At 36.3% G+C, this 27,139-nt stretch overlaps 2 protein-coding genes across 2 annotated transcripts; both read right to left on the bottom strand.

Annotated features, from left to right (window-relative positions):
* Positions 1–5,426: 5,426 nt before the first annotated feature.
* LOC142855759 (taste receptor type 2 member 116-like) lies at positions 5,427–6,404 on the bottom strand. Its single transcript, XM_075982171.1, has one exon. It carries the CDS (start codon positions 6,402–6,404, stop codon positions 5,427–5,429), a length of 978 nt encoding a protein of 325 aa, XP_075838286.1.
* A 7,905-nt stretch (positions 6,405–14,309) lies between these two features.
* On the bottom strand, positions 14,310–16,530 carry LOC142855758 (taste receptor type 2 member 123-like). Its single transcript, XM_075982170.1, is given in 2 exon segments — positions 14,310–15,285; positions 16,517–16,530. Coding segments are annotated over 2 exon segments (990 nt in total).
* Between the last annotated feature and the right edge of the window lie 10,609 nt (positions 16,531–27,139).

The raw sequence follows: 27,139 nt of genomic DNA, 5'->3' as shown, positions 1-27,139 counted from the left end.
ACCTATGTCTCTTCACCTACATTTTGCCTTGAGAATTTTTTACTTTTATTCTATATGTCCTACTTTATGTTTGTCTGTATGGCAGTTGCCAGGCTGGTTGAGCCCAGGCATCTTTCTTTCTCTCTAACTTATTCTTTTCCCTTTTTTCTTGAGCCTAGATTTTCCCCTCCTTCTTATTTTATCTTCCCACCAGCCCTCCTGTCTCTCTGATGCCTAACTATTGGCTGTGCAGCTCTTTATTAGACCAATCAGGTACCTTAGTCAGGCAAAGCAATACTTATTTACATCATTAAATAAATGCAACATAAGCAAATGCTTTCATTGGTTAATTAATAAAGAAACTGCTTGGCCTGATAGGTTAGGGCATAGGTGGGTGGAGTAAACAGAACAGAATGCTGGGAGGAAGAGGAAGTTAGGCAGACACCATGCCTCTCCTCTCCAGGGCAGACGCAATGAAGCAAGTTGCCAGGTCAGACATGCTGAATCTTTCCCAGTAAGACTGGTGCTACAAAGATTACTAAATATGGGTTAGGCAAGATGTGAGAATTAGCCATTAAGCGGCTAGAACTAATGGGCCAAGCAGTGTTTATATGAATATAGTTTGTGTATTGTTATTTCGGGTGTAAAGCTAGCCTTGCAGGAGCCGGGCAGGACGAAAAGCAGGCCTGCCCGCAGCTCCTTCTACAAAGCTAGAGCTAATGGTCCAATCAGTGATTTAAATAATATGCTTTCTGTGTGTTTATTTTGGGAGTCTGGTCAACTGGAAAATGAATAAGCAACCATCCTTACAACACCTGCTACTCACTGGCTGTGCAGTTCTCAACAGAATCCATGTGAGGGTCATGTGCATTGAATCCATGGTCATGATTTCTATTAACATTCTGGTTCCTGAATTCTTATATGAACAGACAATAACTGTGATATCTGAAAAGTAACAAACTTTTCTGTATTTTTCCTAAAAACTATTCCAAAGTCATGGACACCACGTGATCAGTTTTCTAACAAAAACAGCCCCATTTCTCGGCATCATAAAATTTCTACATTAGTAATGTTTTTATTGCTTTGACAATATTACTGACATAAGCCTACTAGAGAAATGAAAGTCTTGTTTTAACTTGCAGTGTGAGGGTATAGGTCATTCTAGTGGTGAAACCATGGTGATAGGAATGGATAATTTTATAACAACAGAAACATGACTGCTTGTTCTATCTTTTTAGATCAGAAAGCAGAGAAAAAAATGAACATACTCAGATGGTTTTCTGCTCTCCCCCTCTTTCTATTTCTTCCACCCAGAAATCCATTTTGTGGAATGGTGGTAGCAACATTTAGTGTTAGTCCTTTGACTTCAGGTTATTCTCTCTTAAAAGCCTTCACAAACATTTTAGAAATGAAGCCTCACTGAGGAGCAAGGTGTTTATTAATCCCATTAGGCTGAAAATGGATGTTATCCATCCTAATATGCATACACTATGTCATTTCACAAGTACTTTAGTGTTCATATATTTTTGTGCCCATTGACAATAATGGAACCAATACTTTGACATACCAAATGATCATTGTCTATTCAATTATAATTTAGCTAAAAATGGGAGGTAGGATATCTGGTTAACACTTTTAACAATCTTTTTAATATTTGCCATTTTCTAGCTATGAAATGCAGGATGAAGTGCCTATGGTATATTTTAATTTCTTTTTTCCTCAAAGTGATGTTTTTTTCATAATTAAACGTGGACAACATTGCCTAGTATTCTGCATATAGCATACTTAAGCATTTTCTTCCCCATAATTTCTATTTTTAAAGGTTAGTTTCCAACCATTTCTGTCAAATAAAATCATTTTACTCACTTGCCTTCTATTTTTTTTTACTAAATGCATTAACAAATGTGAATGTTCCATATTTCGCTGAAATTTTCAAACATCAGTTAAGACTGCACTATAGTTCAGCTCTAGTTTGAGAATTGGTTGAAATATGTAGTCTTGATTTGATTTTACCAACGATTAAGTATCATTTATTTTCCAAATTCATGAAATATTCTTATTATTTATATTTTATTAATGAATGATTTAATTTTGACAAAGAACATATAATGTAAAACAACAAATCTATTAGCTAGAACAAGACCTTTTGTACTCAGTAGTAGCCTATACAAAAGTACATTCTTCCTTGAAATTGTTGTGTATTCTTTACTGGTAAAGAATTCTTTATTTATAAAGTTTATTAAAACATCATTGACAAGTTTTATCTCTCTTTTATTCTATAATTCCATTCCCTTTACTCCCTCCAAACCCTACCATATACCCTTGTTAGTTCTTAAAATTCATGACCTTTTTTCACTAGTTATTACTGTATGCATATATGTATAGTCATATACATATATATTCCTAAATATAAACTCTTCAGTCTGTACAATGTTACTTGCATGTGTCATTTTGGGATGATGTAGCCTATTCTGTGAACTTGTAAAATAATTAAATTTTTGTTGGTTATTGAGCTAATACTTTGTTAAATTGTAATAATTTTGGTCCTTTATTTTTGAAACTAAATTTTATGTATTTGTTCATTTTGTAAATTTCACTAGATCTTTGAAAATATCATAAAGTAAGCATCTACATTCACCCCCTTCCATAACTCTACCCAGATTCAGCCGCCCACTTCTCTACCCACAAGTTTTATGTCTTCTTTTATGTTTTTAACCCTTACTAAGCACAATTTGTGCACTCATATATCCTTGAATATATGGTCTGCCACTGGCTTGTGGTTGGTTCATAAGAGGCTATATTCTTTTAAGAGAATGTCCATCTCCCCACAAGCAATGATTGCCAAGGATCCTTGATTTGGCTGTGGGCCTCCATTCCCTCTTCCCCTCTCCATGCTGGGATTTGTTCTACTTTGAGCTTACATGGGTCTTGTATCCATTATCACAGCTACTATAAATTCATAGCATCTGCCCTACAGTGTCCAGAAAACAGTTTCCTTGAAGTCATCCACTTCCTCTGGCTCTTACATCTTCCTTCCTCAACCACTCCAATGATCCCTGAGCATTATGAGAAGGGCATGTGGTAGAGCTGTCTCATTTAGGGCTGAGCATCCTACAGACTTTTATTCTTTCCTCCTTGACCAGGTGTAGGCCTCTGTGTTAATTGCCATCTATTACAAACAGATGCTTCACAAATGGGGGTTGAGAGATGCATTAATCTGTAAAGATAATCACGAGGAGCTGTTTTATTACCATGTCCATTTAGCAATTTAGCAGAATCAGAGTCCTTGGTTCTATGGCCTGTATAGCCTCAGGTTCTTGGCCTAAAAATGGTGTGAGGTCTGCATTTCATTTTGCCGTGCACCAAAGCCCCCGTCTGTGCTCTATGCGCTAGAACCCAGTTAGTGAGCTTCGGGCAAGGGGCTGGAGGTTGAGAATACACACACAGAGACAGACCGACACACAGACCTTCCAACACTGGTACCAAAAACCCATCTTTAATAGCATCATGGAGGCTTAAATACACTGCAGTCAATGGCCAACAGGTGAAAATTCCATCCTCTGATCCTCTAAGCTAGGCACAGCTTTTAGTAACTTCAATTAGAAGGCTCTAGACAGGGAAGAGCAGCTGAAGGCGAGGACTTAATTGGTCCCAGCACATTTTATAGTGAGGAACTTATATTCAGCCAGAACATGCTTCTGAGACTATTAGACAAGTTGGCATCTCTTTGCCAGAAGAGCAGTATCTCATACTGTGAAACTTGCCCTTATAAAGGAAGTTTTCAGGTAAGTATCAACTCAGTCTCTTGATGTTTCATCTGAATTTGGCAGTCTTTCCATTTATTGTGTTGGCTGGGCATTCCCAGATAAATCATCCCACAACTTTGTCAAGTTTTTTTTTTCTTAAGCTGTCTGCTAGCAACTTAAGACCCTTCTAAGTCTTTTTAGATCTAAGAAACTAGGTTTCCTCTCATGAAAAGTCACTTAGTCAAACATGTATAAGGGCTAAAAGATTATCTACTAATTTAATATAAAAATCAGCATTTATATTTAAAACACTCATGTTTTATTTTATGTCATCTGTTTCTGTTTAACTGTCTGCAAACAGTGACAGAAAAATAAAAATAGATATCATTTCTTGACATGTTATAGTTTTTTAACAGATAAACAAATGAAAGCATTGCATAAGGAGAAAAAAGAAAGAACCATACCAAAGCAACAAAGAAAAGAGGAATTTGAAAGAATTTATATATTTGATGAATTACAAGTCTCATTTTTAAAATATTCAATATGTCTATCTTCTCCCTAAATATTTAAACAGCGTTGAACACACATACACATGTGATGCTTCCTTCTCCACATCACTCTTGCACCTAAATCATTTTAAAACGTCTGATTTTCTTTATAACTTCACTTACTAATTTTGTTTACCTCGTTTTTGTACTATTTAATTAGTACTAACAGTATGTAAGCCTAGAAGACATTCACATTTATCTAATATAGATCACTGACAACTTCCTCTAAATTTCTTTTCCTAAGACAACCTGGTTGCTTCAAACCTAGTAAAATATAGGTGTGTGATGCCATAATGAGTTTTGCAATTTCTAAGTTGACTCTCATGTTTTAAATGATAAACTGAATATTTTATTTCTACTAATCCATAACTTATATGTCAATTCTTATATAATATTTACTCACAGTTTCTATATAAAAATACATTTTAAGTGTGTCCTAGTTTGCTTTCTAGGGATATGGTAGACAGCATGACCAAAAGCAACTCGGAATTGAAAGAATCTATTGCAGCTCATTGTTATAGTCAATCATGAAGGGAGGGCAGGGCAGGAAATGAAGGCAGAAAGTGATTCAAAAGCCATGAAAGAGCACAGCTTACTGGCTTGTTTTCCATGATTTTCTCAGCTTGATTTTTTTTTATGCAGCCTAGAACCACCATTCCAGGGGTACCACTGCCCATAGGAATTGGGCCTACACATATCAACCATCAATTAAAAAAATACTCCACTGACTTTCCTACTGCCCAATTTGATGGAGGTGTTTACTCAGTTGAAGTGTGTTCTTTCAAGATGATCCAAGCTTGTGACAAAAAAAACTAACCAGCACAGTATTTAAAATTACAAATTCTACTTTAGAAAACACATGTAAATACATATCCTATATTTAGATTTCTTGTTCTGACATGTTTAAAAGGAATTAACTGGTATAAAATTAAGGTTTGCTATAATCATTTCTTGCATTCAACTGATCTACATTTATACAATTTTAGTATCTAAAAATTAACATATTTTATATGTTCTAGAAAGACTGTGGAATGCTTAGATAACATTTCTTCAAAATACTCTTTTGCAAGTTGAAAAGAAAACATACATTTTTTTATAAAATTCAGAAACTGAATAAATTTAAATACAGAAATTTTTGTGATCCAATGTTCCTTTAAGGTATGCAGGATGATCTACACAAGTAAGTCCTGGTTCTTTGCACCTCAGGGTCCCTGTCTTCCTGCCTGCATCTTAGCCACAGCAGCACAGAGAGGGAAGCCTTTCTCAGCTTAGTATTTCCCAGAATCAGGATACAGGGGTGCACCGATGGAAAAGCAACTCTTGAAGACTGTGTGAACAAAAGTAGCATCTCTTTTTCCAGAAGCAGAGACCCCCAAACGTTAGCAATAAGAGACAGAAAGAAAAAGACATACAGAAGGAGAGAGGCAATCATTATTTGCAAGGTTCTGATGTGTGCCGTGGTGCTGGCGTCTCTGCATCCTTGGGCACTGTGCTGCATCTTCCTCAGATGTTTCCACAGGGAGAAGATGAGGAGGAGAAAAGTGACCAGGGACACAGCAAAGGGTATGAATGCAAACATGGTGTTTGCAAATAAAAACCATAACGAGGAATGTTGTAGGTTATTCAAACTCAAGTTGTAAGACTTATTTACCTTATACTCAGTCATCAAGATGTTCTCAGGTAAATTAATAACTATAATATTTAAACACAAGAGAAACGAAGACACAAACAATGTCACTCTCACCACTTTTTTCGCTCTAAGCTTAATATAAAAGAAAAGAGTGTTGGAAAAATTTGCTATCTTGAAAAAGCAAAAGATGCTTAGACTTGTAGCAAGCCAGAGACTAAACTGGTGGGATGCTGTCCAGATACTGTGTATTATCCCAACCATTATTTCATTTATCCACTCTCCTGGATAAAGCATAGATATACACCAATTCAGTAATACTAACCACAGCAGCACAATTCTGGAGATGGCCAGAGCCGTGAGGATCTGATCCATTGAAGAGATCTTTCTTCTCTTGACCAAGTCTATGACGTTCACCACTGCTATGAATACATTTCCAAAGTTGCCAATTACAAATTCCACACTCAGAATGACTGTAAATGTGTTCTTCAGGACACCACTCATCTTCCAGCTAATGCTCCAATTTCTGTTGTCACTGCTTAAGATTTATTAACATATCTTACAAAAATGCTGTGCATATTCAATTCTCAAAACCCCATAGTATGTTCCCTTAAACAGTGTTCAAGTCTAATACCAAATGAGCAACTAGGACTTGGTAATCACTTCATACTTTCCAAAATAAAAGTCTTGTATTTTCCCTGACAGCTGTACTGAGCTACATCCAGACGTGGTGTGCATTACATACAACAGGCTAGAGACAATGCAAATTTTGATGAAGGAAAAGCTGATCTCGTGCACTAATATACAAATAAAGATATACTTATTTTCATCATTTTGCTCAGATCTCTTAGGTATTAATCTGGTACTGAGTATTGGGCAAATCACATAGAAATTCTATCCCCTATATAGGGCAGCAAAAATCTGAACTTGTGCCTAGGAATTCCTTAGTACCACATGTCTTTAAATACCTTGAACCAGCTATGCTCCAGACCTATGCACATTATGTAAATCATTTCTAGAAAGCTGTCAACAATAAAATAATCTTTGAAAATCATATTTGTTAAAAGCTCAGTGCTGAGAAAATACATATTCATCATTTGATTTTATGAAAAGGTATGCACATGCCAATATCCATACACATTTAAACCCAGAGTCCATACTTTTTTCTACTGTGCAAAAATTTATAATTCATGTGACTCATGCATGGCACTCTGATAATTTTAAGGTGCTGTTTGTTGTTTAAAAAATGGTAGCAAATGTCAATCATGGAACATTGATTGCAATCATTGTGTAAATTAAGACTATTGTGTGACTGCATGTGAGCATATGTGTGAATATCCTTCTAGTTCCAGGAAGCAATCACTAAGATGAATAATCTACATACACGGAAAGAGTCTTCCTTTTCCTCTGCCCCTTGTAAGTTATATTTCTCCATAGACACCAAGGATCTATAGTTTTATCCACCTTCCTTTTATTGTTCCAACATCAATTCAGTTGTCTTTACTAATAGGCACCAAGGTACATGAGATAGACAGCCTCACAAAATGTGAGACATGTAGTGTTTGTGAGTCCTTCTTCTTCAATAGCTAATACATAAGCAAAGGTCCAATAATAAAATATTAACAGTACATAACAAGATGACAGAAAAACATGTATAATAGTTATTCTACTGTTTATGATTGATCACACCTTCAGTTCCTTGAAATAAGATTAATTTTGAAAAAAAAAACTGATGAGAGACACAGAGAAAAGATTTAGAGCTAAATAATCAGCCATACCCATTTCTGTAAATGTGCTTAGGCAATCACTTATAAGGAGACTATATGAGATTAATTTTCTTTCACTTATTGGAAAGGCATGAGGAGACAAAATAGCAGGGAAGCAAGAGTAAAATTTTACAAAAAATACTGAAAAAATATAGACAAAAAATTTTCATCCATGTGAAAACAAGAAGCTTCCTTTTACTTGACTCCTTCCATGAGCTAAAAATGAAGTCTGGAAAAAAAAGACAAAAAGAAATGTAGACAATCTTGCTGTTGAGGTCCTGTAGAATAAATGTTGAGATGGCAGATTCCTGGACTTCTCATCTCTAGTCTATCGAGGGCACATTGAACACTGAAGGCCTTCCTTGAGCCCATCACTGCTCCTTTGATTCTGAACAGGAAATGCTACATTTAGGTTCCACCTGAATAGCAGCTTCTGTAGGAAATTAGTTTTCTTTCCATGTCATGTGAGAAAGTGACAGCTTGCATTTCCTCAGACAGAAGTGTCTTAAGCCATTTATAAGCTACTGTTGTATGTAGGTGTCTTTACAAGACACTTGCATTTCTTGTTCATTTATTCACCCACAAGAAGCTTCATATATTGACTATACCAAGTGTTAGTAATCAAATTATAAAGCAAACCATTCCTTGCTGTGATTCCCCAAATATCGCAAGCCTTTGCACTGTTCTCCAGCCACTTTGTGGACATCTGCATACATGTAGGGAGGAGAGAAAGTCCTGAGTGAGTGAAGTCATGAGTGAATGTGCATTGTTGACCATGGGCACAGTCAGGTCAAGTATTCTAATGCTTCAGCTCCATAGGAGCAGCAAAGTTTTCCCCAAATCAGGCTGAGATGGATGGCAAAGGTTTCCTTGGGAGTCTCAATGTGACTAGTATGTACAGATGTAGCAACTGCAGCTACCTCTTCCTGGATGTTTACAGCCTGAGACTGCTCACTTGCAGAGACCTCCTATCAAGACTAGACAACCCCTCCTCTGTATGGAACATAATGAACGCGCTGACATTTCTTGTAGAGTGGTCGTAGTTGTCTCTCTGTCAGAATGTATACACCCCACCTATCCTTAGGTTTTCTGTACACATGTCAGATCTATCTACTTTCTCTCACCACTGATAGTCAGTGTTACTCACCTGGGATGTGAGTTATGGCATGGACTTCAGTGAAATACCAGTGTTTTCATCAAAATCAGCTTTCAAACCCTGAAAAGTTACCTAAAGATCTATTATCATCCTAACACATGTGTCAGAAGTGGAATCAGAATCAAAGGAACTGTAAGGCTGATGATGTATTGGTTACCAAGAAGTGCCCAAAATTAGAGATTTATAAGTGAACTAAAAGTAAATAAAGCCAGAGGATTTATTTAAGTTTCTTTACATGGAAAATACGTTACATGTGCTCTCTCTCCTTCTGCTCCTGATTTGGACCTTGAGATTTCAGTCCGGTGCTCCAATGTGGGTCTCTGTCTCTGTCTCCTTTCATCACCTGCTGAAGGTTAATATTCAGGAGGATGCCTATATGTTTTTCTTTGGGTTCTCCTTATTTAGCTTCTCTAGTATCACTAATTATAGGCTCAATGTCCTTGGTTTATGGCTAGAAACCAAATATGAGTGAATACATCCCATGTTGCTCTTTTTGGGTCTGGCTTACCTCACTCAGGATAGTGTTTTCTATTTCCATCCATTTGCATGCAAAATTCAAGAAGTCCTTGTTTTTTATTGCTGAGTAGTACTCTAATATGTATATATTCCATACTTTCTTCATCCATTCTTCCATTGAAGGGCATCTAGGTTGTTTCCAGGTTCTGGCTATCACAAACAATGCTGCTATGAACATCGTAGAGCATATACTTTTGTTGTATGATAGGGCCTCTCTTGGGTATATTCCCAAGAGTGGTATTGCTGGATCCAGGGGTAGGTTGATCCCGAATTTCCTGAGAAACCGAAACACTGCTTTCCAAAGTGGTTGCACAAGTTTGCATTCCCACCAGCAATGGATGAGTGTACCTCTTTCTCCACAACCTCTCCAGCAAAGGCTATCATTGGTGTTTTTGATTTTAGCCATTCTGACAGGTGTAAGGTGGTATCTTAAAGTTGTCTTGATTTGCATTTCCCTGATCGCTAAGGAAGTTGAGCATGACCTTAAGTGTCTTTTGGCCATTTGAAGTTCTTCTGTTGAGAATTCTCTGTTCAGCTCAATGCCCCATTTTATAATTGGGTTGGTTAGCCTTTTGCGGTCTAGTTTCCTGAGATCTTTATTTGGAGATCAGACCTTTGTCAGTTGCGGGGTTGGTGAAGATCTTCTCCCAGTTAGTGGGTTGCCTTTGTGTCTTAGCGACAGTGTCCTTTGCTTTACAGAAGCTTCTCAGTCTCAGGAGGTCCCATTTATTCAATGAGGTCCTTAATGTCTGTGCAGCTGGGGTTATACGTAACCCCATGTGATGAGCATTAAAATGTTATGAACAATATAGATTATAACCACATACATGTGTCTTCTCATATTAACATATTGCTGACTCATTTTTCATTTCATACACCCCAAAATTTATAAAAATTTATCCAAAAACACATATAAAAGATATTCAACATGCATTTATATTTATTAATTGAATAAAGGAATGAATAAAAGGCTCTAAGAGAGTAAGAAAATCTATTCCAAGAACATACTCTACAATTTGAAAATGGTTTTCAAGCAAATATTTTCTAAAATAAAATTTTCTTTTACTAAAGATTTAACATTTCATGTAGAATGTATAACCATGCTCTTATTTCCGTGTCTCAACATCTGCTTCTAACTAACAATTTTTACCAGTTTCACGAATTTATCTTTTATTTCTGACACATAACCAGGTAAATCCTTTCCCTCATCAAGAAGAATTCTTTTTGAAAAGGACAGAGATCATTATAGAAAACCACAACCAATTAAAATGCAGAGTTGTGAATGCCAGTCCCAACTCACACATCTACAAAACATTCAAGCACCTGAAATTCAGGGATCATTACAAGGAGAGGGGGTAGAAAGATTGCAAGAGCCAGAGAAACTGTGTTTACTCTGAGATTGTGTCTCCTAGAAATATCAGAAGTTATACCCATAAAGTCTTATCAACATGACTGCCTAAACATGATGTGAACAAGGAAAACACCAGTAATCATGCTCTCATAGATGGGTAAAATTTCACAAGACCTTATGTCCAGACAGACAACTACAGACAACTAAGCAATGATAAAAGTCGGATCAATAGTCTTCTCAAGAGAAGAACATACCACTTGGTTATCCAAAACCAAATGGTATGCCCTGAAAACATACATGCAAGTACCACCATATATCCTGATAAGTTTATAAACACACACACACACACACACACACACAATGATGATTAATGAAAGTGAGGGCCCTTGAATTTCAAAGAGAGCAAAGAGGGGTATATGGGATGATTTACAGGGAGGGAAAAAGGGTGAAATTATTTAATTATAATCCCACAAAAATATTTTTTGATTATGTGTATAACCAACAAATCACATTTAACTAATAAATATGTTCTGAAAATTCTTCATTTGAAAGAAGTAACAGATAGACTACTCAAAGAACAGTCACAGCCAGGCAAAGTGGTGCACAGCTTTAATTCCAGCACCTGGCAGGTAAAGGAAAGCAAAGACAGGTAGAGCTCTGTGACTTCATACCCAACTAGTCTACCTAGTAAATTTTAGTCCAACTAAGGCTACACAATGAGATTCCTGTCTCTAAAACCCAAGAAAAATAATGAATAAAAAAATGACATAGTCCTATTCTAAATTTTTTAAATATTATTTTTATATGCATTCAGGTTATTTGAACTTTCAACAATCTTAATTTATTTCTCATTTCTAATACAACAGTTTTGTTACAACTTCTATATTAAAATTTTAGTATGGGACTGCTTAGTGTGTGTGTGTGTGTACATGTGTTTTTCTCAAGCATAACATAAACATCCCATGTCTGTCTTGGAGTTCATCTAACCTTGTCCTGATACCAATTCATTGGAAGAAGCAGAACAATATAATGAAAACAAGGTCTATGGCAATGATAATGATGTTATCAATATGTCGTGCCAGGAGGATGACTCTAACCTGGTATTCCAGCAGTTACTCCCCAACCCTTACCACCTTGGGAGACTGAAGACCAGTGGTTCTCAACCTTCCTGATGCTGTGGCCTCTTAATACAGTTCATCATGTGGTGATCCCAAACCATAAAAATATTTTCATTACTACTTCATTACTATAATTTTGCCACTATGATGGATCATGTTCTGTGTGGAGTATCCTGAAGTGCTGATATACATAATTGTATTTGCTAGGGGTTTAATGCATTTAGTTAGTTCTTATTCCAAACATTTATTTGCAAACTTTAGTTTTATACGATAATTCATAATAAAAAATACTGAAAGATTATACTTATCAAATGATTTTTATTCAAAATATTTTCTGCACTTTACTTGTGTGTTACTTTATACACAATGAAAATTTCAACTTAATTTTTCCCCACAAGATTCAGTAATCTTAGATGTGATGGATTCAGATTGCATAATAATTTACAATATTCTAATCTTCTCTTTCGTGTTTGGCTTTGAGATTGTGTTTTAATTACATTTTCTCCTTTGCTTCCTCCTCCAAAACCACATATATACCCTTTCCCACTCCCTTCAAACTTGTGGCCACTTTTCATCTGTTGTTGTTGCATGTGAGCATGTAATTATATATGCATGCATACATATTTCCAAATATAGTCTGTTGAGTCCATATAATGTTAATTGTATGTATGCTTTCTGGAATGATCATTTGGCACTGGACAATGAATTGGTGTGCTCACCCCTGGGGAAGACCACCTCACCTATTTCTAGCTTTACTCAGCATCTATTGTTCTTTGTGTAGGACTGAGGACTTGGGAGCTTTTCCACATCCAGTTTGGCATGTTCATTGGTGTCCTCCTTGTTCAGCTGACATTTAAGTGGACATGTTCATGAGACTTAATTGATGAGACTAAATGAGTTTCTGATGTCACTAGTAGGGGACATAACAGCAAAGCAAAGTCCCTGATCTTCTGACTCTTATGCTGTGAGACAATGGTCTGTACCCTGTCATTGATATTTTAAATAAATGCTGATTGCCCACTAGCCAGGCAGGAAATATAAGCAGGATGATGAGGCAGGAAGTAGAGGTGGGGCAACAAGAATTCTAGAAAGAAAAAAGTTCTTTCTGCAGTAGTGACACAGCCTCAGAAGAAGCAGGATGTGACTACCTCGCCAAATAAGGTACTAAGCCACATGGCTAACACAGACAAGAATAATGGACTAATATAAGTTATAAAAGTTAATAAGAAGTCTGAGCTATTAGGCCAATCAGTTTATAACTAATATAGACCTCTGTGTGATTTCTTTGGGACTTAACAGCTGCAGGACCAGGCAGGACAGAAAACCTCAGTCAACACTCTTAATAATTTTTCTGCCCCCTCTTTCATATTATTCCCTGAGTATGGGGTGTGGGAGTGTTTTTTAGATGCATCCATTGGGACTAGGCTTCACAACTCTGCATTTCAATTGTTGTGTTTTGCTATAGTGATCTTAAACTGTTGCAAAGAGAAATTTTGATGAGTAAAGATTACATTTATCTGTGAGTATAGGGACAAATGTTCATAGATTGTTGTTAGGGATTAAGCTGATTTAGTAAATGGTTTTTTAGATTCTTCTCCAATAATCATGATTTCCTTAGCTATTAGTTGGTGAATAGTTAGCTAGTTTCTCAGGACCAGGCATGTTATGTCTCTTGTTGAGAGAATTTTAAGTACAATCTTACAGAATAGTTGGTTACTGCCAAGATATGTGTGCCATTACCAAACCCATAGGATTATTGTGTCCTGGTGGTTGTTGATGCGATTCACGGGTGTCACAGCTGGATAGGGATGTTAGTTTCCTCCCTCTTTTATCTTACACAGTGGCTTCTAGTACTTTGAAAACTAGTCCTCAAGGAGGAGGGTTATAGGTCAGTTACAACTCTGGGCTCTGGGCCCAGTTTCTAAGTGTGTGGTATCTTCAGCAATAAGGAGTTACCTTCTACCACTGGCAATAACCAAAGGTACAACTGAAACATACAATAGACTTTCTGTTCCAGGAGTCTTTTAGACTACCCTGGCTATTAGCTCAAAAGAAGACTAGTCATGGTTAACATTGGGGATTTTTCTAAGTAGTATTTGACTACTTCTTAGAGGGAGTGCTGCCCATCCAAATAACAAAATTTCTTAAAACTGCACACACACACACACTCATAATGTATGCATGTTTATATGTATACTGAATTTTAGGTTTCCTTATAGTCATTGGCATGTTCTTTGTGACTTTTTCAGCCCTCCATATGGTATTTTACCTATCGAGCTCCTCCTCCTATATTTGCCTCTCTCCTCCTTCCCTAAAAACCTCCCCTTTATCCCATTCTCTATGAGATCACTTGTATACTGCTATTCCGCTTTACCCTCCTCCCACTTTCTTTGTATATACCCCTAAAGGAACCCTACTTTTCCCATTTCCCCTATTGGATCACTTGTTTCTGTAAACTGATTGATCATTCTCAAGAATTTACATAATGAACGCAGGAATTAATTAGGGACCCAAGGTGTCCATATCTTTGGAATGGCATCTCAGCCACCGTAGCACAGAAAGAGTGGCTTGTCTCAGCTTACTGTTTCCCAGAATCAAGACAACTGAGTGACTTGTAGGAAAAGCTAATCCAGAAGAGTAGTCAAACAAAATGATCATCATGTTCTCCACCAATCCAAGGCTTGAAATTTCTACAACAATAAAAAGTAAATATATTACATATATAATCAGGAAGGAAAACCCAGTTTTCAAGGCTTTCATGTGGGCCATAGTGCTGGTGTCTCTGGATCTTTTGAAATTAAGCTGCATCTTCCTAATATGCTTACACAGGGAAAAGATGAGCAGGAGAAAAGCTACCAGGGACACAGTGAAGGGGATGAACATGAACACTGAGGCTGTGGGTAAGAAAACGTGCGATGAGTTGCTGAATAAAAAAAATCTGGAATGTAGTGTCAAATTCTTCAAACTATAAAACATGATTCCTTCAGATGAATTAATCCATAAGTGAATACATCCCACTGTAACTACAGTGTTTAAAAGCAAAAGGATCAGAGATAACAGTAATGTCACTAAAACCACTTTTTTAGCTCTCCACTTTAGGTAAAGAAAAAAAGAGTTAGAAAAATTTGCTACCTTGAGAAAATAAAAGACACTGAGGCATGTAGCAAGCCAGTTGCTTAAGTGGTTATTCACTGTCCAGACAATTTCAGTTACCATAAACATTTCTGAAGCCATGAACAAATGTGGGCACAGTATGAATAACAACATAAAAGTGAGCATGGACAACAAAAAACTGAGTCTGGAGAAGGCAAGAGCAGTAAGGATCTGATCTACTGAAGAGATATTTCCTCTCTTGACCCAGTCAATGATGTTCACCAGTGCTATGAATCCATTTCCTATGGTTCCCGTTGCTATTTCTATAAATAAGGTGAGTGATGAAGTAAACCATACACTGTTGTTCATGGTCTATGAGAATATGCTTCAATTTATAATATCACTATGCACATTTTTAAAAGCTTTGTATATTGGTTATTAAAAATTCAAAATATTAATTCTCTAAATTCTATGTACACAATACTGTGCAGGAAACATTTAAATGTGCCAGGACTTGGTTCATAATTTCTTCTGAAAATCTTGTTTCTTTCTTCCCAAAAATCACAGCTATTCTTCATCCAGACACTTCATGCCTTACATCCAGCAGTTTGGAGTTTTTTTTCAAATTGAGTGAAATGGTGAATTCTTATCTGTTCACATACAAACAAAGGTGAGTTTATTTGCATTATTTTCACTTTGCCTTATCTACACAGTTTAGTCATTCAAACTGAGTAAGTTCTGAGCAATACTATAATCCATATAGTAATTTAAAGGATTATGAATTAGTATATGGTACTTCCCAATGTGATTATTAATAAAGATTATTATTATTAAATATTATTAAATCAATGAACAGAAATGTTATTATACATACACACACAGATATACAAATACAGATATGTAAATCTATGTAGACATTGGTCAAAAATCTTGATACATAGTACTCAAATTGTCTTAAAATCTCTTTAGAGATTACTGCTTCTATGTTCATGTCACAGGGATTATACTAGTCCTTTTACTTTGCATCAATCAATATGCACTTGACACACATGCATAGGAACATATTTATGTAAATCCGTCCCCCTTGTGTTGTCATTCCAGCAATTCTCACTGATTCAATCACCATGCATCATCTAGGTCAGGCTTAGTAAAATAAAAATTTTGTTGTATTTATTTTACTTATTACAGGATTAATAATTAAATCTAGATCCTTACCCATTCCCTGTAACTGTTCTTACTGACAAGCTATATGCCTAGCCACCTTTATACTTTTTATTGTGAGAGAGTCTCACTGAGTTGTTTAGTCTGAACTTAAAAGTCAATATATAGTCTAGACAGGATTTGAACATGTGATCCTCTTACCTCCCAATTACCTGGGATTATAAACTGGCTTCCCCAAAGCACAGCTCCCTCATAGTTTTTTTTTTTATGGTTTTGTTTTTAACATTGTTTTACACAGAATTCTAAGTTACTATTACATGTAAGCAATGCAATTACTCAATAATCTTTGGGAATGTCCCTCCATGTGTAGGAATGAGGCACTTTTACATGGTCTCTGTTGCTGTTGTTAAGGTAAATAAGTTTCTTTGAACAGAAAGAATCCTCTTTAATCTCACCTCTTCCTGTTCATTAGGTTGATTCCTTTATGAGCGTCAAAGAACCAAAGCTTTCTATCCACCTTTCCTCACTTACTATATGCTCTGTAACCACCACTTTGGGCACTAAGGCAAATAAAACAGAATTCACAGCCTGGTGACGTGGTAAGTAAAAGGCATGCTACAGTCATCCTTATTTAAGGAGTTATTAAACTAAAGAAAATAATATATCATATGATGGCATACAACAAAAATAACAAGTCTCTTAATTCTCCAGAGAAACTTGTAGAATTCATTGTGAAGGACTGACTGACTCTGTATTTCCTATAGTCCCCTAAAATCACACTGTCCTTTATATTTTTTAAAACTAACAAGTGCACTACAGTTATGGGAAAGATATATTGATAATGAAACCAGGCCAGAATGGGCAAATTTTAAGGAAATAGTAAGAATGGAAATAAGCATACCATCAGTATAGAGATAGGATGCTCCCCTGTTAGTTCTCTGGAAGCACTGTAAAACGCCTGAGGTGATTTCCTTAACAAGAAGGAATTTTTGGCTCACAGTCCAGATGTTTCAGCTCAGGATCACTCGGCTCCACTGTTTTGGGGTCTGTGTGGTAAGGCAGAGCATCCTGGCAGTAATGGAGCAGAACTACTCCTGTCATGAGGCAACAAAGCAGAATGAAAGAATACAGTTGTAGACCTAATCTCACCTCTGGAGACACACCTCCAATAACTCAACTTCCTTCTCCTACTTTTTAAAGATGCCACCACTTCCTATACCACTCCAGATTAGCGGCCTAGGCAGTAATGCATGGCCTTTCATGGACATTTAAGACAAATATGCAATGGTTCTTCTGGCTTACTTCCTCCAGGTCATAAGGATAAGCTTTGAGAAGAAAAATGCAAATTCAAGCATAGGGGTTATCTGTGTGGAGTGAATGCTGATGGCAGAACTTCCTGGGCTTTCATAAAATAGCTGAAAAGTCTTGCTACCCTCCGCCCCAAGGCACTGGTCCTGAAGGAACACTGCATCCCTTCCACTCCGGACAGAAATACCTTAGATTATCACTTGAACTCCACATTCTGGGTAAGGACAGCCTTTTTCAAACAAGATGAAAATAGCTCCAAGGGTAATTTACAATGAGTACAAAAGTCAGAAAAAGTAAGTCAGCATGTCTGAGCTGTGTTTATCCATTTCAGAACCAGCATTATACGAAAGAGAAGTCATCAATGAGTTTTGTGTTAGGTGTGTCGTTCTTAACATGTTTTATATACTGCATGTACCAAACAAAGACAATGCAATGAAGAATCAGACATAATTTCCTGCGTATCTCTGGATATTGATCTCTGTTTCTAAAGTTATAATCATCTGCCTTTGTGTTGTTATATGTAATCTTTGAAAAGCTTCTGTATAAAAGCCATTATCATTGAAGAGAAAGAAGTAAATTTATTATGTTCTCTTTTATGTAGGTTTTTAGTAATGCAGCTTCTTAATGTAACTCATACAGATAAAGATAAATATGCGTTGTTTTACAATATAAATTTATTCATAAATATGCATCTATCTAAATACACAGAATCATAGTGAGAAATATGTGGGCAATCACCTTTTGCCCTGTGAGAGACTATGTATCTGTGTTCCTGGTAAAGAAAATATATGACAGCATATGGGCAGTAAGGCCCTCAAAACTGACTATAATCTAATTACTTGCACCCTGGGGCTCTGTTATGATTAAGGATAACAAGAAAAACCAGTAAGAGGCAGCTCATTTCTGTTTAGTGGCCAACCATAAAACCCAGGAGATTGCAATGTCCTGAAAAGCTAGTAATTTTTAATCACTGCTATCTGTATATCAAAGCTCTACTGAAAATATACTAAACTATATCACAAGAATGCCAAGGTATATAACCTGGGGTAACCAAAGATCCATGGTCACTTAGCATATAACAATGCCTGAAAGACGGGATTTAAAATCATATTCTCTGGGAATAACAGGCATGAGGCTTTGATTTAATTAAATATCTGAACTCAAGAAACTTTGTAGCCCACTAAATGGTTGTGGTAGTTTCTGAATATCAGGGCTCCTCCTTCAAAAGTTTTGCCTCCTGCCCAACCCAAGATATTTCTAATGCATTTACGTGCTTTAACTAGTCCTGAATGTATAGCTGAAATTTACCAATTTGACAACTAACAAACTCTCCTGTTTCTCTCAATATCCTGATCTGTGGAATAAATGGAATGATTATATACAAGATCAAAAGATCTTAAAGTCTATGAAATACTCAAGCTCTTTTATAGCCAATAATATACAGTCACTATAGACTCCAAGGAAGAAGACTGATTGCTACAACAGTCTTAAAAATTAGAAGAAAACATGTTAAATTTTATCATATTAATAGTGGGTGAACATATTTGGATGCTGTTATACCCAGATGGAATACAGGATAAATGCAGATTGGCATACATTTGCATTACCCAAACAAATGTCCTCCAAGTATAGTCATTTAGAAGTCATCATTAGTGCTGGCACTCTATACATGCTTCTGAGTTGATAAATGTCTCTTAGTGGATGATCAGGCTTAAGAATCTCATCACAAGGGCTGGAGAGATGGCTCAGTGGGTAAGAGCACTGTCTGCTCTTCCAGAGATCCTGAGTTCAATTCCCAGCAACCACATGTTGGCTCACAACCATCTGTAATGAGATCTAGCACCCTCCTCTGGCGTGTGGGCATACATGGAGGCAGAATGTTGTATACATAATAAATAAATAAATCTTAAAAAAAAAGAATCTCATCACAATTACCAAGGGTTTCTAAGAAAAGCAAAAATCTTCACTGCTTCATATAGGCTCTATCACTTTTGTTAGCAAACCTTTTGATTGCATTTGTGGGATTTTAATCCCAGAGATTGAACCCAGAACTTCATGCATGCCAAACACACACTTAGAGCTGCATCTCTAGTACCCTGCATCAAGTTTTACTGTTCATAAAATGTAATGCTCATCCAAAATATTAATTACACAATAATTTTATTATCAGAAGTAGAAAATTCTAAAAATATAAAATTAGATCCAAATTCATAAGAGGGGAGTTACAATAGATTCTATCATAAGAGGGGAGTTCCAATAGATTCTATCAGAATCCAGAGGAAAATTTAAAAACTTACATGACACAGAGTGGTAAAATATTGAGTAGTGCTTCTCAACCATCCTAATGCAGCAACCCTTTAATAAAGTCCCTTATGTTTTAGTTACCCCAATCATAAAATCATTTTATTTCTACTTCATAACTGCAATTTTGATACTGTTATGAATTATAATGTAAATATCTGACATGCAAGATATCTGATATGCTACTACCAAAAGGGTTACAATCCAGAGATTGGGAAAAGCTGATCTAGAAAGAGAGAATAAAAGTCTAGAAACATGACTTACCAAAATTAAAACAGTACATTATAAAAAAATTAAAGAGATTTATAGCAAAGAACAATATTGGAGCAATTATAAAATTCTTCTAGAAATAAAACCTATGTGATTGAATCACTAGAGTACTTCCAAATCTTTAAGAAATAATTTGTAGCAATAATTCACAAACTATTCCATGAAATGAAAGAGAAAGGACAGAATTTCCCTGATGCAAAAACTGGATAAGAATACAACACCAAAGAAAACTAAAGGCCAATTTCCCTAAAGGACACAGATGAAATAAATCTATTGCAAACCTTATTCAAGAACACCTTAGCAGGAGATGAAGGCAGGGAGATCTGAAGCTTAGTTAGTCATGAATACACAATGAATCTGAGACTAGCTTAGGCTACAGGAGACCCTTTTACAAACACAGATAAAGGTATTAGGTAGATTGTGTACAATAACCAAATTAGTTTCACGTGAAGGGCATATACCTCACTGGAAAACCATTCGCACTCTCATTGTTTTTATTTGGTACACTGCTTAAGATTTTAGCAAGCAAAATAGCTGAAAAGAAAGAAATAAAAACAGGAAAACAAGAAGGCATAGTATTTACATTTCCAGATAGTGTGAACCTATGCATAAAAACACTAAAGCCTCCAATAAGAAACTCTAAGATATTATACTTTGAACAAAGCACAAAACAAAAATAGAAAACTCCGCACACAAAAAACAGTAGGTGTCTGTATATTCATTAAAAAAAACCTTGGCAAAAAATTAATGCCATTTATATATAATACTTCCAAGCAAAATAAAATAGTAAATAAAATAAATCTAGTCAGGAAGATAAAAGAACTCTAAAGTGGAATACTTTAGATATTTAGATTTAGATCTAGATAGTAGTTGAAGAAGACACTAAAAGATTGAAAAGCCTCTCATGCTCAGGAATAAGTGAAATAAGATTGTGAAAAAGCTGTATCATCAAATGTAAATTGTAGATGTGTCGCAATTCCCTTTAGAATCAAGTTAAATTCCCAGCACAACTAGACCAATCATAAAGTTCACATGGAAACACAAATACCCCCAAATAGTTATAACAATCATTAGCAGAAAGCAGATCTGAGGTATCAGAAAACAATCTGAAACTATGTCATGCAACCACATTTTTAAAAAAACAGCCTAGTATGGACATAGACAAGACTAAACACTACATGAGTAAAAAATACACTCTAGGACATAAGACCTTAAATAAGACCTAATACATTCTAACATCTGGAGGAAAATGGGTTAATCACTTAAAGACAAATGCACAAAATCCTCCCTAAAAAGACTCCAATAGCACATGAAATAACTCCAAAAGTAACATATGAGATTATTTGAAATTAAAAAGCTTCTGACCATTGGCAGAGTAAAGAGACAGTACACAGTAGAGGAAAAAAATGCTGCCAACTATGTTACAGACAGAGTTAATCAAATGCATTAAGAACCTCAAAATGAACTCCCAACAAAATCATCCAACCAACAAATGGGTTAATAATCTCAGGACAGGGAAAACAAATGGCCAGTAAATACTTGAACAATTATTCAACACCCTCAGCATTCATAAAGTACAAGTTAAAACTGCTTTGAGATTCCATCTCACCCCAATCAGCATTTCTGTCTTCAAGAAAACAAAGGACAATAAATGCTGTTGAAAACGGAAGGAAAGGAGGAGCCTTTTATTTCTGCAGGGCTGGCCTAAACTGGTTCAGTCACTAGGGAACCCAGAGCTCAAAGCAATGAATACATATGACCTAGCCAAATCAGCCTAAACTATATAGTTGAAGGTCTCTAAGTCAATGAGCCACAGATAAACATGCATATTCACATTTATTGAAGTACTATTAAGCCGATTTATGTCTCTTAATGATGAATGGAAAAAGACAATGAGACAATAAAGCCAATGTCATTTTACACAACTGTAAAATAATAGAATTATCATACTTTCAGGAAAATGGGTGCAAATGTTGATTATTGTGCTAAGCAAAATAAGGAAGACTCATAAGACAAATACTCATATGTTTTCTCATACTCAGAATTTGATTAGATTTAAATCTATATGTATGTGTCTTACATATTTGTGTGTAGAAGAAAGAGAAGATAATTGGAATCATGATGTGAAAGCATGAGGAAAATATTTGGGTGAGGATGGAGACTACCAAATGGTCTTCAAGGGGTGGAAGGACAGAAGTGAAAGAGGGTTGAAGAAGAAAGATGCACAATGATGAGAATGTGTGAAAAACCCCTAATGAAGCCATTATTTGTGTGCAAGTTAAACTATTTTTAAAAGCAGGGAAGAAATACCACTTTGTTTATAATACAGTGAGCAAGAAGATACCACCATGAAAGTGTCATTCAGAGAAGACTTTGGAGCATTCAATCTTATATGGGATCTCTTCATCAAAGCCCACCCCACAAGGCTCAGGGAGCTCAGAGAGAACGGAAGTGGTAGAAAGATTGTAAGAGCCACAGGTGATAGATGACTCCAAAGACCATAGTGTTTTCTAGATGCAACAGAACTGATGCTCATACAAACTCACAGAGGCTGTGGTAGCATTCATAGGGTCTGCACAAGTTCATGCTAGGTGTCCTGGCATTTACAGGGGGATGTAGATGTGGAATATCAATCATAGTCAAGCAGCTACTTACAAATAATTCCCACTGGTAATGAGAAAATAAGTTTTCTCTAATGGTGTGTCCCTGGATATATTAACCATACTCCAAAGCATGCAGCATTACCATCAATAGTTGACCAACATAAAATTATATCCATGGGTCTTTTTCTTATGGACTTTTTTTTTGTTGTGTTTTGTTCTATTTCTGGCATTTGTCTCTTACAAATCAAGGAGATGCATCCTTTCCACCAAGGCTATATCTGACAAAGAGTCAACACAGGCCTATGACAACATCATTTTTCTTAACTCAGGATAAATGAATTGTTTGAAGATTAAATGGTACTAGTATCCCAGCATTTTAAGTGGACTGATCATTTGACAACCAATCAGAGCTCAACCTTGTATGAAGACACACAAAATAGAATGACAGAGAGCAAGTAAAGGAGTCCATGGTTTGCACAACCTTCCTGTGGACCATGGTGATGACATCTAAGAACATTTTGCCATGCAGTCTCATCTCATTGGGATGCTTGATCACTTAGTGGAATAGTAATGGGAAATGAACCAGGGATGTAAAGCTATGTAGAGTTTTGTAAGGTAAATAGTCGCAACTGACCATTTAAATAATACTCCTTCCAGCCAGCAGTGGGAGGCAGAGAAGCGAGTTCCAGGACACAGAGAACTCCTACCTCAAAAAAAAAAAAAAAACAAACTATCCTTCCTTTGGTCTTCTATGTTACATTTTCTATATATTTGTCTACCTGTGTTGGTTCATGTAAGTTTCGTTGTCTAGTAATGTTACCATAGCAACTTCAGAAAACAAAAGCACTGAAGTCCCCATAGCAGCAGAAGAATGACACCTTTCTATTTCAGAAGAAAAATGAGAGATTGGATAACTTGGCTATCTTAGTAGATGAAATATGCTGAGGCTGGTAATAAAGAAGGTATTTGAAGATTGCTGCTATCACAGGCAGGATGTATATCCATCTTCACTTGTCCATTTTATCAACCTGGGTGGACTATGTAAACTGGATGAATACCTTTGTTTTCATTTCTTCAAAGAAGCCAGTTAGGGGAACAGCCAGATTAGTGGGAATTCCATCACTGGGTAGGATTTTTTTTCTTTTTCCTTTTTGTTTTTTCTGCTGACAAGGTCAGAATGGTTTGCAGTACTATGGAAATGTTAACACAATTTCCAAAAGCAAATTCTGTCAATAGCCAGGTAAAATATGTGCTCATTAGTAGCTTTAAATTAGGAAAAACATGGAGCAAAGCCTAAGGAACTGTTTACAGTTTATAACCTCCTGTACCAAATTTCAAACAATACCTGGTTTGTGGGTGGGCAGTAAAGTCCCTGTGCTTTTACACTCTGTGCTTGATGCTAATGGGAAAGAAACATTTAAGTCAAAGCCAAGTTCACTTCTGGTTATATTAAATAGTATTATCCTCAAAGAGTTCAAAAGAACCTTGAATCATGCACCGCATACACTTACCACAGCTGTAATCATCAACAGAAAATGTTAAAGTCAAAGTCTTATTTGCTAGTATGCAAATAAAGACATATTCTCTTCTACTGTTTTGCAAGATTTTGCCTTCTCTAGTCTCTATGTAAATGGATATCACCAAGTACCATTATCTTAAAATTCAGCAGGGGTTGCAGGGAATGCAAAACGTGGTGGATGAGCCTCATTCCTCAGAGAATGCCATAAGTATTCTTCAACATCAATATATTTTACTTCAACTAACACATTGGCACTATGCATCAAAAATTAGGAATAGTTTTTGCATTTCTCTTAATGTTTCCTAGTTTTTTCTGGGATCTGCCAGGAAAGTTTTTTTATCCCTACAAGTATCTGCAGGTAGATTGTGTTTTTTGTATTATTTACAAGCAGTACACACACACACACACGCACACACACACACACACACATACACATCAGCAGCACCAAAACAATTCATATATTTCATTTGATTTCTGAAAAATAATTCTAGAGTTCTATACAATATGAATTATTTTCTGTAATTGCAAATAAAAAATGTTATTAAGCTCAACATGCCCTTCTTTCACAATCGAGAATGCTTACAGTTTCTTTAACTAATAATTCAAAGTACGTGTGTGTGTGTATGTGTGTGTGTGTGTGTGTGTGTGTGTGTGTGTGTGTGTGTGTGTGTAAATACCATACTGAGCATGTGGAGTTCTATTGACAGAAACTACACTTTCATTTCCCAGTTGCCCAGACCCAAATAATCATTTAAAAATTATATTAATTACAACACTGTTTGGCCAAAGGCTCAGGTATATTCCTAACTAGCTCTTACATCTTAAATTAACCCATTTCTATAAATCTATGCATCACCATAAGGCTGTGTCTTACTGGTAATATGTTGGCATCTTTCTCCTCTGCAAGATACATGACATTTCTTTGACTCCATCTATTCTATTTATCTCTGTTTGAATTTCCTACCTGGCTTTAGACTTCTAAGTCATTAGCTGAAACAGCATTATTCACCAACATATATATATATATATATACAGAATATATATATATATATATATATATATATATATATATACAGAAAAACATGCCACATCACCTCCCCTTTTCTGTCTAATTAAAAAGGGAGGTTTTAACTTTAACATAGTAAAATTACATATACAAAACAGTTATCAAGCAAAAATTATAGTTAAAATATTTAGTCCATTTACATTTGGCAAATTAATGAAAGTTATCTCATCTCTCTTATCTTAGTGGGTCTAAAGTTTTATATCTAATTTATCTTTCATTGTAACTAAAGAAAACTATAATAACTATCTTCAACTTCATGAAAGACCCCAGAAAGATATAATATTACCTAAGTAAACAGGAAGTGCATGGTAAGTAACTTTCAAAGTTCTAGAAATTACAGAGATATACCACTTCCTGAACAGTCACCCAAAGCTCTTGTGTAACACTGGAGCATCCATCTTTAGCCTATAGGCAGATAATATCTGATAGACTTTTCACTAAAGTAGGAAATTGAAGGTCTGTTCTGTCTTGTACTGGCAAAGTTTACCAGTTGCTTTCTTTGTTTCTTCTGTGAAGTAGGAATCCTGAAGGACAATTCTGCCTTCTGGAATGTTCAGAAGTCACTTTTCTATGGGTCCTACAGGTCCAGTTCATATAGCATACCATCAATCAGTCCAGGCAAGAGCAATTTCTTGCCCAAATAGCTAACCTTGTCACCCTGAAGGCAAATTCCATAATGAGTTTCTTCAGTGCCCATCAAACTCTTTGAAGTAATTGGTGCTGCCAGAAGAAGACATGTCTTACTGTTAAGAAAAGTCTAACTTTTGCCTGGCAGTGGTGGCAGACACCTTTAATCCAAGCACTCAGAAGCAAAGGCAGGTGGATCTCTGTGAGTTCGAGGCCAGCCTGGTCTACAAGAGCTAGTTCCAGAACAGGCTCCAAAGCCACAGAGAAATTCTGTCTCAAAAAACCAAAAAGAAAGAAATAAAGAAAAGTCTAAGTTCTTAAAACATTTTAAATGCCATATTCTATAGGTCTTTGAAAACTTTGAATAATACCAATGCATCTGAAATACATCTCTGTACACCTAGAAAACCTAACATGACTACAATTTGACTATTTATTATAGATGATTATCTACTAATCCATAATTTTTAATTATACATTATTTTTTTAAATTTATTTATTTATTTATTAAGGATTTCTGCCTCCTCCCTGCAACTGCCTCCCATTTCCCTCCCCCTCCCCCGATCAAGTCACCCTCCCTTATCTGCTCAAAGAGCAATCAGGGTTCCCTGACCTGTGGGAAGCCCAAGGACCGCCCACCTCTATCCAGGTCTAGTAAGGTGAGCATCCAAACTGCCTAGGCTCCCCCAAAGGCAGTACGTGCAGTAGGATCAAAAACCCACTGCGATTGTTCTTGAGTTCTCAGTATTCCTCATTGTCCGCTATGTTCAGCTAGTCCGGATTTATCCCATGCTTTTTCAGACCCAGGCCAGCTGGCCTTGGTGAGTTCCCAATAGAACATCCCCATTGTCTCAGTGTGTGGGTACACCCCTCGCGGTCCTGAGTTCCTTGCTCAGGAACACTATCCTGAGTGAGGTAAGCCAGACCCAAAAAGAGGAACATGGGATGTACTCTCTCATATTTGGTTTCTAGCCATAAATAAAGGGCATTGAGCTTATACATTATTTTTAATGAGCTGCTGAACTTGCTAAAGGTAAGACAGTCCTTTAGGGTTCCTGCTTCATGAAAGAGTCTGCCAGACATTCTGCAGGACACAGAGAAACATGACTGACAAACTGCCATTATAGGCAGAACTATCTTTGAAATTTCCTGCCTCATGGAAAAGTCTGCCGGATACTATGGGCCTGTAGGCTGAAGATTGGATGCCCCAACGGTACAGAAGAACTTTGTGTTACTGTTCAGGCAGTGAGATGTCTCTATTAATTATAAAGAATTTTCAGACACATAAATGCTGGAAGAAAAGGGAGTCATCTCCAGACTTACAACACAGACATGCAAGAAGCAACATAGGAAGTTTATAGATGAGATAAATGAGCCTGGGACT

The sequence above is a fragment of the Microtus pennsylvanicus genome, chromosome 8 (genome assembly GCF_037038515.1).
Source record: "Microtus pennsylvanicus isolate mMicPen1 chromosome 8, mMicPen1.hap1, whole genome shotgun sequence".
Lineage (NCBI taxonomy): Eukaryota > Metazoa > Chordata > Mammalia > Rodentia > Cricetidae > Microtus > Microtus pennsylvanicus.
Note: the sequence above shows the minus strand (reverse complement) of the source record. Positions and strands in the feature narration are given on the sequence as shown.

Excerpts from the sequence above, each read along its gene's own strand:
- LOC142855759 (XM_075982171.1), bottom strand. The coding sequence starts at position 6,404 with ATGAGTGGTGTCCTGAAGAACACATTTACAGTCATTCTGAGTGTGGAA.